This window comes from Lynx rufus, unplaced genomic scaffold (genome assembly GCF_022079265.1).
Source record: "Lynx rufus isolate CCGP_SWC_20201006 ecotype Redwood Valley unplaced genomic scaffold, mLynRuf1.p SCAF_32, whole genome shotgun sequence".
Lineage (NCBI taxonomy): Eukaryota > Metazoa > Chordata > Mammalia > Carnivora > Felidae > Lynx > Lynx rufus.
This window is the reverse complement of record NW_025814848.1, coordinates 3,858,660-3,873,828: the sequence shown is the minus strand read 5'-3', so window position 1 is coordinate 3,873,828 and position 15,169 is coordinate 3,858,660. Positions and strand designations below refer to the sequence as shown.

At 58.2% G+C, this 15,169-nt stretch overlaps 1 protein-coding gene across 1 annotated transcript; it reads left to right on the top strand.

Annotated features, from left to right (window-relative positions):
• Positions 1–5,827: 5,827 nt before the first annotated feature.
• GPR31 (G protein-coupled receptor 31) lies at positions 5,828–12,548 on the top strand. The gene is given in 6 exon segments (XM_047093141.1): positions 5,828–6,008; positions 6,490–7,230; positions 7,233–7,522; positions 7,524–9,135; positions 9,684–9,801; positions 9,897–12,548. Coding segments are annotated over 4 exon segments (1,311 nt in total). The 3' UTR covers positions 7,623–9,135; positions 9,684–9,801; positions 9,897–12,548.
• Positions 12,549–15,169: the final 2,621 nt, after the last annotated feature.

The window sequence follows — 15,169 nt, the reverse complement described above, 5'->3', positions numbered from 1 at the left end:
GGCCTCGAGGACTGTGGGTCCCCAGCTGAGACTCGGAGGGTCGCCGCACTCGCAGACCACGAGCGACTGTGCCAAACGGAGGGTCCCAGGGGAGACACTAGATCAGGTTGTTGGAGGCTCGAGGAGAGAAGAGGCAGGGCGGGGGCAGGGCCCTGCTCCCCGGACCGCAGACCAGGGACAAGAGGAGAGAGAAGGGCGGGCCGAGAAGACAGCGCGGGGACAAGAGAACCAGAGGGGCACAGACTCCCAGGCCCAAGCACTGTGGGACGTGTGTCATCAGCAGTGTCGGCTGTGGCTGGGATTTCTGGAGCACGCAGGAAAAAGACATTAATTGGGGCAACTTGGTCCAGGTCGAGGCAGCAGGCCTCCAGGGGTTCAGTTTCCCCGTCTGCAAAATGAAAAGCTGGGTTAATCGCGAAGATCTCACTTGCCCTAAAAAGTGCTGTGATTCTTTGATTGAGTAGAAAGATGAGATGTAGCTGGTGATGCCCACTGAGAAAACAGTTTGAAAATAGACCAGTGACTGTGCTAAGATCATCCCCGGGAGAGAACAACGGTCCTCAGACACTGCGGGGGGGATGTCTGCTTAACTGTGACCAAGATGTCTTGGTTTGGGGCATAATTTTAAATGCTCCCTTGCCTCCCCCGTTCCACGAACGCCTCCGGTAGAGGAGCCCAGCGCGTCCCGAACGGGGTCCTCTGTGAACATGAGCCGCTCTTCTCTCCCTGTTGTGGGCTGATCCTGCCTCCGCTGGGAGTCCCCTCTCTGCCTGCTGAGGGTCAGGTCAAAAGGCCCCGTTTCTCCCTAGGTTCCCCCAAACCGCAAGAACTCAAATGTGAACGCGGCTTCGGTTTCTGGTTGACCGTAGCTAAATGCAGAAGAGCACTTGGCTGGTAAAACGTGATCCCCTCGGACTCCCTCGCCCCAAGCCCTGTGGGCACGAGCACTCATCACAGGAGGACGGCCGGTCTGGCGACACGGCTGGGGACCTGTCAGGCTTCATGACCACGAGCCTGAGAGGCAGGAAAACGAGCGCCTCCCCTAAAACTCACATCCCGCTGGCGCCGCGCCCGAGCGCAAGGACACAGGGAGAGAATTATGCCTCAGCCACAATTCTATGTCCTTGCAGCTTCCACAGAGAGACGGCTGACGGGGTGCAGACTTAGCGGAGAAGCATTGCTGTGGTGCCCCGACACTAAACTGCTGATGTGCTAAATGTTCCAACAGCGACGAGGCGAGCAGCCGTTCTCCACCGCGGATGACAAGGAGGGAACGGCCACGCTGTAAGCCGCGCACAGGGCCCCGACTCCCCAAAACTGTAGCCCGCACCTGTCCCTGCGCGCCGGGATCATCCACGATTTCCCGTTTGACCTCACAGCCGCCTGTATTTTCGATGACAGAACAGCTCGAAAATAATCTTCGTAGTAGGAAAATGCCTGGAAATTTACAGATTGAGTTATCAGGGTGCGACCGCGCACGTGAGAAGCACCGTCTTGGGAAGAAGCCATCCCAGACTAAGGGAGGGCCTGCTTCCACATGCTGGCGATGCTCACACGGGCTTCGCGCTCTCCTGGGAGGAGAGACACGGGACGTTGGGGTGATTACGACTTTGCCACTGGCCTCACGGCCGTGAGAATGTAAGGAACCTTTCCAATAGGTCTTGCAGCCGTAGAAACGGCATTGTCCCGTTTCAGCGTCAGGGGAAAGAACAGAAAGGAGGAGAAGAAACGCAGACAGAGCCAGCCAGCCGGCGGGGGGTGCGGTGGGGGCAGCCATCAAGCTCCCCGGGGTCCCCGACCTGGCCCTGGGAGGTCGGGGTCGGGGGACGGGGAACAAAGACAAACAGCTGCTGCGTGTGGCACCACGTGTGTTTAAAAAGCCACGCCTGCCTCCGTGGGTGGACGGGCAGGGGAGAGGGAAAACGGTGATGGGCACTGAGGAGGCCACTTGTTGGGAGGAACCCTGGGTGTCGTACGTAATCGATGAATCACAGGAACCTACTCCCAAGCCAAGAGCACACTGTATGCACTGTGCATTAGCCAACTTGACAATAACTTATGTTTAAAAGATCGAGATTAAAAACATTTGAGAAAAAGACACGCGTGCCTCTGCTGGGGTGTTGCAGCTCATTTCTTTTCCCTTTCCGCTGTGCTTTTGCATGTTTTCCATGCTTATGCCTCGAGAACATACCAGATGTGCAATCAGATAACATTCAAGATTATTCTGTAAAGGGGCTTCCAGGCTCACCAACGGGATGGGACCGTAGTTGGTATGCCATAGACTTATCGGACGCACTCATGAATAGCGTACTTAAAAATTATCAGCTTCACAAAAATCTAGAAAAGAAATGCCATTTCTTGCTATGTTCAACCCATTTCTCCAGTAGCAAAGAAGCGAAAAAGAGTATCTCTGAGAACCTGGTCCCATTCGCCTGGATGCCCTCGGTTTTGCTGCCGTGAACACCATCGTCTTGCGGGTCCACTTAGCAAATGGAAGAGTTGGAGGCTTTCCATCATTCTGAACGTGAAGCTGTTTAACTTGTACCCAAAAAATGGCGACAAAGAACGCTGTTGGGCTTTTGTTTGCTTGTGTTTGCTGCAAAGAGCCTCCTGTACACTTTCCCATTGGAGCTTGAGTGTGAGAATTCAAACTTTTGTTTTTCTAGGGTTCAAATTTTTCTAGAACAAGAACCTACGTTCCGCGTGATTTCTTCTGCGTGAAACACCGACTACATCAGCCATCCGCTCTTTCGATGGTGTCCACACCGTAGGGATATTCTGAGGTTGCTGAAATTTTTTTACCCAAACCATAAGCTGAGACGTGCGCTCAGGACCGTCACAGGACCCGGCCCCAGTGCTGTGACTTCCAACCTCGGAGACTTCACTTCCAGCTCGTTTTCGCCAACAATATCATTTCTCTCGGAAATGACCACGGCTCCTTTCCCCTAAGGCTCCCCCTCCCCGGGCCAGGGGTGAAAACAAGAAAAGAAAATGAAACGTAGTGAACTGCTGAGAGTCTCTAAGACAGCCACGAAAGGGGCGCCGGGGTGGCTCAGTCGGTTAAGCGTCCAATGCTTGATTTCAGCTCAGGTCATGATCTCATGGCTCGTGGGTCCCCCAGCCCCACGTCGGGCCCTGCGCTGACGGCCCGGAGCCCGCTTGGGGTTCTCTCTCTCTGCCCTTTCCCTCTCATGCTTGCTCTTTCTCTCTCTTTCTCAAAATAGACAGACAGACAGACACTGATGGGGGTTGGAAGTCCTCCTGCTGTAGATGTATCATCACAACCCACCCACCCAAGCCGTGGGTCCATCTCCCCAGCTGCACTGTCCTTGCCCTGAGCCCCACCCCAGCATTGCTGACTATAATGTTTCTCCTCCTTCCCTGACCCCACTTCCCCCATCCCATTCCAGTTGTAAACCTATTATTTAATTTTATCATGTGTTCCTTACAAGTCTGAGTGTATTCCTTGCCCCCCTCCCTGCCCCGTTGGAATACGAGTCCTTAAAGTCAGGAAGTATTATTAGCATTATAAGTATTTGCATCCCCAGCACAAAAGGAACAACACTTAATATGTTCTAAATGTTTTTTTTTTAAATAAATAAGTGTGTAGTAAAGTTTTTAACTTTGTCCAAAAAGAGGTGTGACCTTTGGCCCCAGCTGCTGGGAGGTCATCTCGGAGCCCTTGGAAGGTCATGCTTGGCGGAGGCAACTTTCCGCAGGGGCCTTGGGCCAGCGGGGTAGAAACACTGTGATGAGGGGTGGGGGCCTGGGGCCACACACGTCAGCTGGCCCCCCAGAGGGGCCGGAGCCTGAGATGGGCCACGCGGACAGCCGCGCCCGTGTCACAAATCTCAGTAAGGACCCTGGATGTCAAGGCTGGGGGGTCCCCTAGTTGACCATGCCCGGCGGGGGTTGGCACACGTGGGGACTGGGAAAGCCACCCCATCCTGACCGCGGGGAGAACAAAGGAAGCTTCATACTGACTCTTTTCCCGGAATCTGCCCGGGCACCCTCGCCCTCCCTCAAAGCATCCCAATCTGTGACCTTTCTCTGGAACAAAACAGAACAATGTCCAGGGAGTTCTCGGGTCCTTCCAGAGATTTATCAAAACCGGGGTGGTCTTGGAGACCCCTGACTTAAAGTTGGGGTCTGACAGGAGGTGGTCTTGTGGGGACCGCCCTGTCGCTCCAAACCCCACCGCTGGCTAACTCCACAGCAAGCGATGGGAAAGTCTGACTCAGAGTGCTCATGCAGGCTTTACGAAGTCTGCCACCTGGTGAGACAAAAAAGACACAAGAAAGGAAAACCAGAGAGGAAAAATCTCATTAAGTATGCGTGTGGGTTTCAAGCCGTGATTCAGTTTTCATTTAAATTTAGGAACACACACACACACACACAAAAAAGAACAAAAATAAATAAATAAATAAATAAATAAATAAATAAATAAATAAATAAATTTAGGAACAGGTGCATTAAATAAAGCATTCATCACAAAAACGGGTGAGAACAGAGAAGCTTCCTAAGCAGGAGGAGCATTGAAGAAAGAGTAATGGTTGAAGAAAGAGTTCCTGAGGTTACTGCGATTTCAAGAGACAAGATCCCTAAGGGAGAAGCTCGGATATCATAACGTGAAAAGCCAGGAAGAAAAGAACAATTCAGTCTTTTAGAAATAAGGAAGACAAATGTATACTGAGAGGAAGAAGCAGAAGTTTAAATTCGGTTATTTTTAGTTCCTGTATCTAAAAAGGAAAATGGGTAGTTATTAATGTTTGTGTTACCTATTGAGCTAGACTATCTCTGATTTAGCAAGTCTGGGGTCGAAGCTGAAATCTGCAATTAAGGGGTAGCTTTTAGGGTCTGTCAAAGCTTTCAGTGTGTGGAGAGAAACACATTCAAGTAGCTTCCATCCCCGAAGACTTAGCCGCCGGCTTTCCTGGGCGGCGGCGTGTGCCGATGGCATCCGTAGAGGAGAGGCACGTGGCCTGTGGGCACCACCGCCCCGGAACGTGTTGGATCACACCCTCCCGTGTTCCCGAGGAGCCACTCCCAGTGAGAAGGCATCGCCGTGGCCGTGCCAGTTCTGACTGCGGGGGGGGGGGGACTCTCCAAATGCACCTGCTTGGGAAACAGGCGGGCAAACCCGCATGCAGCAGAGGTGGGGGACGCGTGGGCCGGTGGGCCGGCCGGAAAGGAAAACCCTGAGACAATGAAAGCAGCGCCCGACACCTCACAAACAGGCCGCCAATCTCAGCGATGATCATCGCGGAGATGTTTCCAGAGGTTTGCAGTCGGGTCTCAGAAGCGAAGGCATCGGGGCAGCCTGGAATGGATGTTTGGTGCAGGAGCGGAGCGCTGGTTGGGAGCAAAAGGAGTTGTGGTGAAAGTCAGCGTCACGTACAGGTGAGCAAGATAAGCGCAGGTGGGTCCAGCGGGCGAGACGCCCCAGGTGCGAAGTGCGCTGCCTGTGATGGCGTCTCAGACACTCGTCACGACCCTGCAAGTAGGGGCCATCACCGTCACTCCTCAGCGAAGGGGCCCCGTGTTGGTTTGCTTCCCCTGAGCCACACCGCTGCCGACCGGAGAAACCAGAGTTGGAACTGAATATATTCGACTCCAGAGCTCAAACCAGGCTAAACAGAAACGAGGTGAGTGAGGGTCGACAGTGGGTCAGGACCCAGATCGTGAGGGTCAAAGGAGGGTCGGGACCCAGGTGAGTGAGGGTCGACGGTGGGAGGGTCAACAGTGTGCAGGCCCCCGCTGAATTAGGGTCGAGAATGGCCCAGAACAAGTGAAACGTGGTCCACAATGGGGAGGGAGAATTGGACTCATGCGACAGTTGTGGATCGACGCCGGCTTTGCGCAGACACTCTTTTATCGCTGGCACACAGTGCCTGTCCCCGGGCTCATGCCCCTGACATTCTGGGGGGAATCCGTGCATCTTGACCAGCCATCGGTGTTACGCGGCTCTCAGGGCCAGTGGAGGCCCATGGGCCCGGACCCTGATCCGGGTAGAGTGGGAGGTGGGGGAGGCCCCTCGGCAGAAAATCAAATCCGGCAAAGAAAGGGGACAAGCATCAGCGGCCAGCCGTGAAGTGGCCGGGCCTCCGCAGAGCCTCCTCTGTGACGGCCGTGACCCGATCGGACCGCCCATGTGGGAAACGGAGCGCCGTGCAGAAGGGTCTTGGGAAATGCCCCTTCCGTGGAGGAGGAGAGCTTCCCCGCAAGGCTCCGCGACGCTCGCGGAGCCTGTGGCCGCCAGCGTCCCTCTGACGGCCGAGACGAGAAGCCTGACGGAGCGAGGGCCTTCCGGCTCCTTCCGCGGCCCCCCCCGACGGAGACCTGTGCTCGCCCAGCTCCTGAGGGCCTCGTGGCTTCAGTGGCGCGCAGATGACGTGAAGCGAAACACAGCTTCTCCTTTTTAGGGCGAAACCAAGCAGAACAAAACCGAAAGGGTGTTTTCCCCTCCCCTCCCCGGTCCCCTTTCCCCAGACACGTTTGAGTTTGCTTTTGACTTCAACCTGTTCAGTGTTTCTTCCTACTGCGAAAATGCAGAACTCCCGTCCCCGCGCGGCAGGGAGAAGCCCGCGTCTCTCCCTCTGCAGGAAGGCGCGTCGCCCGCAGCCCGGGCTCTCGGCCCTCGGCCACCTCGCGGGGGACCCCGGCGGCGCGAGCGGGGGGACGTGCCGGCCGCCAACTGCTCGCGGCACAGCGACGCGGTGGAGGGGACCGTGGCCGTGCTGCTGGCGCTGGAGCGCGGGCTGGGCCCGCTGGGCAACGTGGTGGCCCTGTGGCCCTTCGCGTTCCGCCTCAAGGCGTGCCAGCCCGACGCCGTGTACCTGCTCAACCTGGTGGCCGCCGACCTCCTGCTCGCCGTCCGCCTGCCCTTCCACGCCGCCTTCTCCCTGCGCCGCAAGACGTGGCCCCTGGGACACGCGTCCTGCCGCGGCCTCCTGTCCCTGCAGGTGCTGAGCCGCGGGGCGGGCGTCGCCTTCCTCACGGCCGTGGCCGTGGACCGCTACTTCCGAGTGGTCCACCCCCGGCTCAGGGTCAACCTGCTGTCCCCGCGGGCGGCCTGGGGGGGCTCGGGCTGCGTCTGGCCTCTGCTGCTCGGCCTCAGCCACCGGAGCCTGCTCGTGTCGGAGGCCGAGCGCCCCGGCCTGGAGCCCCGGGGGCAGCTCTCCCTCGGCGCCCTCTGGCAGGAAGCCCTGTTCTCGGCGCAGTTCGTCCTCCCCTTGGCCTCATCCTGTTCTGCCACGCCAGGATCGTCAGGACCCTCCGGGGGCGACTCCCAGACCCGGACCGGCAGCCCCAGCTGCAGAGGGCCCGGGCGCTGGTGACCGTGGTCGTCGTCCTCTTCGCGGCCTGCTTCCTGCCCAGCTTCCTGGCCCGGGTCCCGGTGGCCGTCTCCCGAGGGGCGGGCGGCTGCAGGGTCCTGGGAGCGACGGTGCACGTGCCAGACGTGAGCAACGGCCTCACGTACCTGCAGAGCGTGCTGAACCCAGCGGGGCACTGCTCCTCCGACCCCCGCGTTCAGACGCTCCTACCGCAGGGTCTTCAACACCCTCAGAGGCCGAGGGAGGGAGGGCGAGGCCCCGGGCGACATCAACGGCTCCTACTGCTGAGGCCGGCCGGCCACCCGCCCCCGCGGGCTGAGCCGTGACGACCGGCTCCTGGGGCTCCGGAGCGAGGAGATGCCCGGGCTGCGCTACAAAGGTGGGGACCCCGACTCCGGCGCACCCGCAGCGAACGTCTCCTATCCGCGGCCTACCGTGTTTCCCGCGACTATTGTGCGCGATCGGACCTCGGATCGGCGAGCCAGAGGCTCTTTGCGCCCACGACGACGCAGACGGCACGGCCGGCCTGGAAACACACAGCCGCGGGCGGCCCCCGCCGGGGGAAGCCGCCCTCGTGGGTTCCCGCGCTGCCCGCTCTCGGTGAGTCGCCTGCTGTCTGTCTGCTTCAGCCCCCGAACGCACCGAGTCTGCTTTCTTCCCACTTGCACGGACTCGTAACGGACTCGGGAAAGTGGGGACGTGGGGCTGCTCGGCCAGGCTCTGGGCGTGCACCTTCCCGTGCTCTGTGCTGGGCCCTGCCTGGCGCGGAAGGTTCTCCATTTCATAAAATTCTGCCTCGTCTGCGCAGACGGTGCCTTATGTCCAAGGTCACGCGGCTCCCTAGTTTATCCTAAGAAACGCGTTCCTACTAAGCGAGTCGAAATTGCCTCTGGAACTTTCTTCTCAAGTCGGAATGTCTACATGCTTGTGAAATTCACTTTGCTTCCCTGCTCTGGGAAGTCACTGTACGTAATGCCTCGTGGGAGAAACGCACAGGGGGAGACCCCAAACCGCGGTCCCCACCCGACACTGGGGGGTGGAGGGGGGGCCACCCCAGCCCAGCCCTGGTGCTCCTGCAACAGCTGCATCGTCCCATGTCATACTTCTAAATTATGTCCCAAGCCTGGAGCTCATGATGGTGACAACCTCTTCCCTAACTGCCTTGTCTCTCACTCTCTGTCCAAAGCTGGTAGTGTGGTCCCCAAAACAGACTCCCCAGGATGCTTAGACACAGGATCGGCTTCGCAACCAGGCCCACACCTGTCACCCTGCCTGGAGCCGCACCTGCATTGCCCACGCAGACAGATGGCCCACGCTTCTCCCCGGGCCACCCCATGGCCTCTGTCATACTTAAGGTGGACACGGGTGACATCAGGCAGTAGAAAATGGCAGATCGTCCCGGGTCTGTCCTACCAGGGAGGCTCCTTCTCGGAACCGAATTTAACATGTGAGTGTGTTCGTCTCACCGTGCCCAGCTCGTGACGTATGTCGAGACCTGCCTCACAGAGTCCCCGGGAGGTCACCGTCTCTCAGCGATGCTCCCTACTTTCGTGGGTTTTGTGTCCTCCCCGGGGAGGGGATTTCAGGGGCCTGGAACGCAGGTGTGACCCGCTGTGCCCGGCTTCCTGCGCGGACAGTCCTACGTGCTGCTTTTTAAAAATCTAACACTTACCGTAAACATTTCCCGCGTCGTGATAAGCTCTCCCCGGGCAGTTCGTTACTCGATTACGCAATAATCCGACCAGATGTCTCTTCACCACGTCCCTGAGCCTGGACGCGATGATCTGCAGTCCTGTCACAGGTAAATCACCCTGTGACATCACGCAGCCCCCATAGACCTCACTGCAGCCGTGCCCTTGGGGGCCCAAAGCCCCCAGCACGGCCACGTCTGTCTCCGGGCTCAGCCGGCCACACCTCCCACCAATCCCTGCTCATTGTTAGCCCGGCACGACGCCCGCGTGGCAGGTGGGGGGCCCAGAAAACCCTGATGCCTCGGCCAACCCCAGTGTTCTGACTCAGCCTGTCTGCGGAGTCCCGGGCGCTGGTGTTTTTGAAGCCTCCTCATTAGTTCTGTTAACGCACAGCCAGAGCTGACGTCAGACACGGGTTAGTGGCCGAGGTCAGGGCCTTTGGGTCAACATCCCGCTCTGTCACTTCCTAGCTTTGTGACCTGGGACGTGCCACCCAACTGCCCTGTGAGTAACAAACCCCGGGACCATTGCACGGTTTAAGTAAAACAATACATAAAACGTTGAGCGCAGAGCCCGGCCCACGATCAGCACTCGGTAGGCGTCCCTTGGCTATTTTCAAGCCATCGGTTTATGATCTTAACTTTGTTTACGTCCCCAGCCAGACTGGGCGTCCTTTAGGGACACAGCTTTTCACCTGTGCGCCCTCAACACAGAGCCCGGAGCGGGATGGCCGGTCTTGACCTGGACACCGCCAGCAACATTCTGCCAGATCCAAGGTCTGTTACTGCGCGCTTTCTTTCCGGTAAATCCTCTCCAGATCCTCTGCGAGCATTCTGTCTGACTCGAGTTTTATTTTGCACATCTGTGAAAGGGGATAACTTCTCGGTACGCTGGAAGGTTCCGGATCCTGCCAACACCCACCTCTGGGGATGTTTCTCTGGCCTCCTGTCCTGTCACTCCCATCACAGAAGCCTACAGGAGCTCTGCCCTCAGACGGTTGTCTCCTCCAAAGACATCCGAGGAGGAGCTGTCCCGTTCCAAACTCTCTTCTCTGGGTGAGGAAACGGGTCAGAGGGAACCGTGGGCAGGCAGAAGATGACGGGCCTCAGAACCACAACCACTTCGATGCCGGCCGCAAGTCTTACTTTCTTTTCTCTTTGACTCGCTTCTTCTAACAGAGCAGGTGCACAGTCCCATCTGTGAGTCTTGCAAATCTCAGCATTGTCTGAACTGTGGCAGGACAGACGGGAGCCCGAATTTCAACTTGAGCGATGAGTCTCTTTCCCCAGGCAGATGATGCTATCAGTGTTTTTAAAGTCAGCAAGTGTTGTCTTGTCTTTTTCCAAAATCCAGTCGGCCACTGACTCCTCCCCGGCTACATAGACGTCCTCCGGGTGCTGGGCCTCCTTCACGGAACGTTCTGATCTCTGTCCTCTAACTTCCTGCCTGCCCTTCCTGGTCTGACCCCTGAGACCTGCCTCTTCACAGAGCCCCCGACAACACGACACCTGCACCCCAACACATTCCCCACACCCCACAGGCCACCCTCCGGTGCTCACGCCCGCCTTCCCCTCTGCGTCACCTCCCTGAAGCTTGGGAAATGCCCACCTATCTTTGTGTCCCCAGCACTGTGTGCAAGGCCTGGCACACGGTGCCCTTGTGGACTCAATAACAAATCGATGAACGAATTAACCTGATTTAAACTTTATCACGGGCTACAAAAAGTGATTTTTTTAATACAGTTTGAAATTCTCAGGCAAGGATCCCAAGGCAAACTTACAATGTATCTTCCCGAGTCTTCTAGGAAGACACTAATACAAACGAAAATATGACGATTTTTCATATTTTTTGGAGAAAGATTTTCCTATTTTCGTGGTCACTTCTGCCAACAGCCAAGTCAATAATTTTGATTTGCTGAGGGGTCAGGAGAATGAACCGACCGCCTATCTGCCTGTGGGCTGGGTCGGGGGCTGAGAGGTGCGTCGGTGGCTCTCAGAGGCTTCTGGAACATTCCAGTGCTCGTGGAGTGCTCACGGAATCCCCAAACAACGTCCTCCTTGAAATGTCTCCTTTGAAATTGTGGTGAAATGTACATCACAGAAAATGTAGCATCTTAACCATTTTTAGCACATAGCCCAGTGGCGGTGAGACAATCCCACTGCTGCGCTTGCGCCCACCATCCGTCTCCAGAACTTTCCATCTTCCCAGACTGAACTCTGCCCCCATCAGACAGCAGTCCCCACTCCCCCGCCCCTGGCGCCCACCCGCCTCCTAGAAATCCGCTCTCTAGGAATGGTGCCACCGTAGAGACCTCGTGTGAGTGGACTTGAATGGCGTTCGTGGTTTTGTGTCTGGCCTGTTGACCTGGCACGATGCGTTCCTAGATGACCTCTCTTTGGCCTTTCACTGCTTACTTATATCTTGATTTTCCTCCTATCTGGTGGCGTCCCAGTAACTGGTCCTCTGGGAGAAAAGCAGGTTTGCTAGCCCCCCGTGGCCAGCTCGCCGATTCCAGAATGTTCCACAGCTGAGTCGCCAGCACAGCACTGCTGTACCCCCCTTCTGTTCCTTTGCGAGCTGGCATCAGTCCCCGAAAACCCCGCGGGTCTACCCTCCCCCGCTGTCACCGTGCAGACAGGGAGACGGACAGAAGCGAGATGCACGGACGAAGACTGCCCATGGAGACGCCCACGGAGAAATTCAAGAATACTACAAAGGCAGAGCTGGGGAAGGGAAGCCTCCCGTGTCCCGGGCCAGTGTCACCCTGTCCCCCCCGCCTGTTGTCAGCAGAGCTTTGTGTATGTCCCGTGGAAACTTCTGGAAACGTCCTGCAGTGGAAGCTCTTCATAAAGGCTTCTGAGACGCCTTTCGAAGGGACTGAAAGCCACAAGCTCCGGGGGAAGCCAGACGCTCTTGGGACAAAATCCCAGCTCCTCCCCTCGAGGGCTGTCACTTACCAGCCAGAGCAAGGCCACTCCGCTCGCCTCCTGCCTGCTGATCGAGGTCCTTCTGGTGGCACCCACGCCCTTTCCCTCCCCACGTGCTCAACGGCAAAGGGCTCCCAGGTCCAACCTGCCTGGAGACCCCGGATTCCACACCCGCCGGGGGTCAGCCCTCTCCCCCTTTCCGTGAGGAGTGATCGAAACAGCGGCACATCTGTGGTAGGGGATTCAGACGATTTAGAATGAAATACTATTAAGAATATTAAATGAAAAGAAAACTTACAAATGCAAGAGGTATTAACGAAAACCGCCACAGGGCTTCCCTTCTACATACATATTTTATTCGGAAAGTGTACAATAACATGGAACAATTTTTTTTAACGTTCTAATCAGGGATAGCAGCAGGGATATTGGACCCAAACTATATTCTTACTTTCTAAGTTAGACCCTCTGAACACAGCGCAGCAGGAATTGGGGAAAGAGGCTGCGTTCACGGTGTCATTAGCAGGACGGTTACCAATTTCCTTACGGTGTTTCCTTCGGGCCTTCCTTCCTCCGGGCCTTCCTTCCTCCGGGCCTTCCTTCCTCCGGTCCTTCCTTCCTCCGGGCCTTCCTTCCTCCGGGCCTTCCTTCCTTCGGGCCTTCCTTCTTTCGGGCCTTCCTTCTTCCGGGCCTTCCTTCCTCCGGGCCTTCCTTCCTTCGGGCCTTCCTTCCTTCCGTCCTTCCTTCCTTCCGTCCTTCCTTCCTTCGGGCCTTCCTTCCTTCGGGCCTTCCTTCCTTCCGTCCTTCCTTCCTTCGGGCCTTCCTTCCTTCGGGCCTTCCTTCCTTCCATCCTTCCTTCCTTCGGGCCTTCCTTCCTCCGGGCCTTCCTTCCTCCGGGCCTTCCTTCCTCCAGTCCTTCCTTCCTTCGGGCCTTCCTTCCTCCGGGCCTTCCTTCCTTCCGGCCTTCCTTCGGGCCTTCCTTCCTTCGGTCCTTCCTTCCTTCGGGCCTTCCTTCCTTCGGGCCTTCCTTCCTCCGGGCCTTCCTACCTCCGGGCCTTCCTTCCTCCGGGCCTTCCTTCCTCCGGGCCTTCCTTCCTCCGGTCCTTCCTTCCTTTGGGCCTTCCTTCCTTCGGGCCTTCCTTCCTTCGGGCCTTCCTTCCTTCCTTCCTTTGGGCCTTCCTTCCTCCGGGCCTTCCTTCCTTCGGGCCTTCCTTCCTCCGGGCCTTCCTTCCTCCGGGCCTTCCTTCCTCCGGGCCTTCCTTCCTTCGGGCCTTCCTTCCTTCGGTCCTCCTTCCTTGGGGCCTTCCTTCCTCCGGGCCTTCCTTCCTCCGGGCCTTCCTTCCTCCGGGCCTTCTTTCCTCCGGTCCTTCCTTCCTTCGGTCCTCCTTCCTTCGGGCCTTCCTTCCTCCGGGCCTTCCTTCCTCCGGGCCTTCCTTCCTCCGGGCCTTCCTTCCTCCGGGCCTTCCTTCCTCCGGGCCTTCCTTCCTTCGGTCCTCCTTCCTTCGGGCCTTCCTTCCTCCGGGCCTTCCTTCCTCCGGGCCTTCCTTCCTTCGGTCCTTCCTTCCTTCGGTCCTCCTTCCTCCGGGCCTTCCTTCCTCCGGGCCTTCCTTCCTCCGGTCCTTCCTTCCTTCGGTCCTCCTTCCTTCGGGCCTTCCTTCCTTCGGGCCTTCTTTCCTTCGGGCCTTCCTTCCTTCGGGCCTTCCTTCCTCCGGGCCTTCCTTCCTCCGGGCCTTCCTTCCTCCGGGCCTTCCTTCCTCCGGGTCTTCCTTCCTCCGGGTCTTCCTTCCTCCGGGCCTCCTTCCTCCGGGCCTTCCTTCCTCCGGGCCTTCCTTCCTCCGGGCCATCCTTCCTCCGGGCCTTCCTTCCTCCGGGCTTTCCTTCCTCCGGGCCTTCCTTCCTCCGGGCCTTCCTTCCTCCGGTCCTTCCTTCCTCCGGTCCTCCTTCCTTCGGGCCTTCCTTCCTCCGGGCCTTCCTTCCTCCGGGCCTTCCTTCCTCCGGGCCTTCCTTCCTTCGGTCCTCCTTCCTTCGGGCCTTCCTTCCTTCGGGCCTTCCTTCCTCCGGGCCTTCCTTCCTCCGGGCTTTCCTTCCTCCAGGCCTTCCTTCCTCCGGGCCTTCCTTCCTCCGGTCCTCCTTCCTTCGGGCCTTCCTTCCTCCGGGCCTTCCTTCCTCCGGGCCTTCCTTCCTCCGGGCCTTCCTTCCTTCGGGCCTTCCTTCCTTCGGTCCTTCCTTCCTTCGGTCCTCCTTCCTTCGGGCCTTCCTTCCTCCGGGCCTTCCTTCCTTCGGGCCTTCTTTCCTTCGGGCCTTCCTTCCTTCGGGCCTTCTTTCCTTCGGGCCTTCCTTCCTCCGGTCCTTCCTTCCTCCGGGCCTTCCTTCCTTCGGGCCTTCCTTCTTTCGGGCCTTCCTTCCTTCGGGCCTTCCTTCCTCCGGGCCTTCCTTCCTCCGGTCCTTCCTTCCTCCGGGCCTCCTTCCTCCGGGCCTTCCTTCCTCCGGGCCTTCCTTCCTCCGGGCCTTCCTTCCTTCGGTCCTTCCTTCCTCCGGGCCTTCCTTCCTCCGGGCCTTCCTTCCTTCGGGCTTTCCTTCCTCCGGGCCTTCCTTCCTCCGGTCCTTCCTTCCTCCGGTCCTCCTTCCTTCGGGCCTTCCTTCCTCCGGGCCTTCCTTCCTCCGGGCCTTCCTTCCTCCGGGCCTTCCTTCCTTCGGGCCTCCTTCCTTCGGGCCTTCCTTCCTTCGGGCCTTCCTTCCTCCGGGCCTTCCTTCCTCCGGGCTTTCCTTCCTCCGGGCCTTCCTTCCTCCGGGCCTTCCTTCCTCCGGTCCTCCTTCCTTCGGGCCTTCCTTCCTCCGGGCCTTCCTTCCTCCGGGCCTTCCTTCCTCCGGGCCTTCCTTCCTTCGGGCCTTCTTTCCTTCGGGCCTTCCTTCCTTCGGGCCTTCTTTCCTTCGGGCCTTCCTTCCTCCGGTCCTTCCTTCCTCCGGGCCTTCCTTCCTTCGGGCCTTCCTTCTTTCGGGCCTTCCTTCCTTCGGGCCTTCCTTCCTTCGGGCCTTCCTTCCTCCGGGCCTTCCTTCCTCCGGGCCTCCTTCCTCCGGGCCTTCCTTCCTCCGGGCCTTCCTTCCTCCGGGCCTTCCTTCCTTCGGTCCTTCCTTCCTCCGGGCCTTCCTTCCTTCGGTCCTCCTTCCTTCGGGCCTTCCTTCCTTCGGGCCTTCCTTCCTCCGGGCCTTCCTTCCTCCG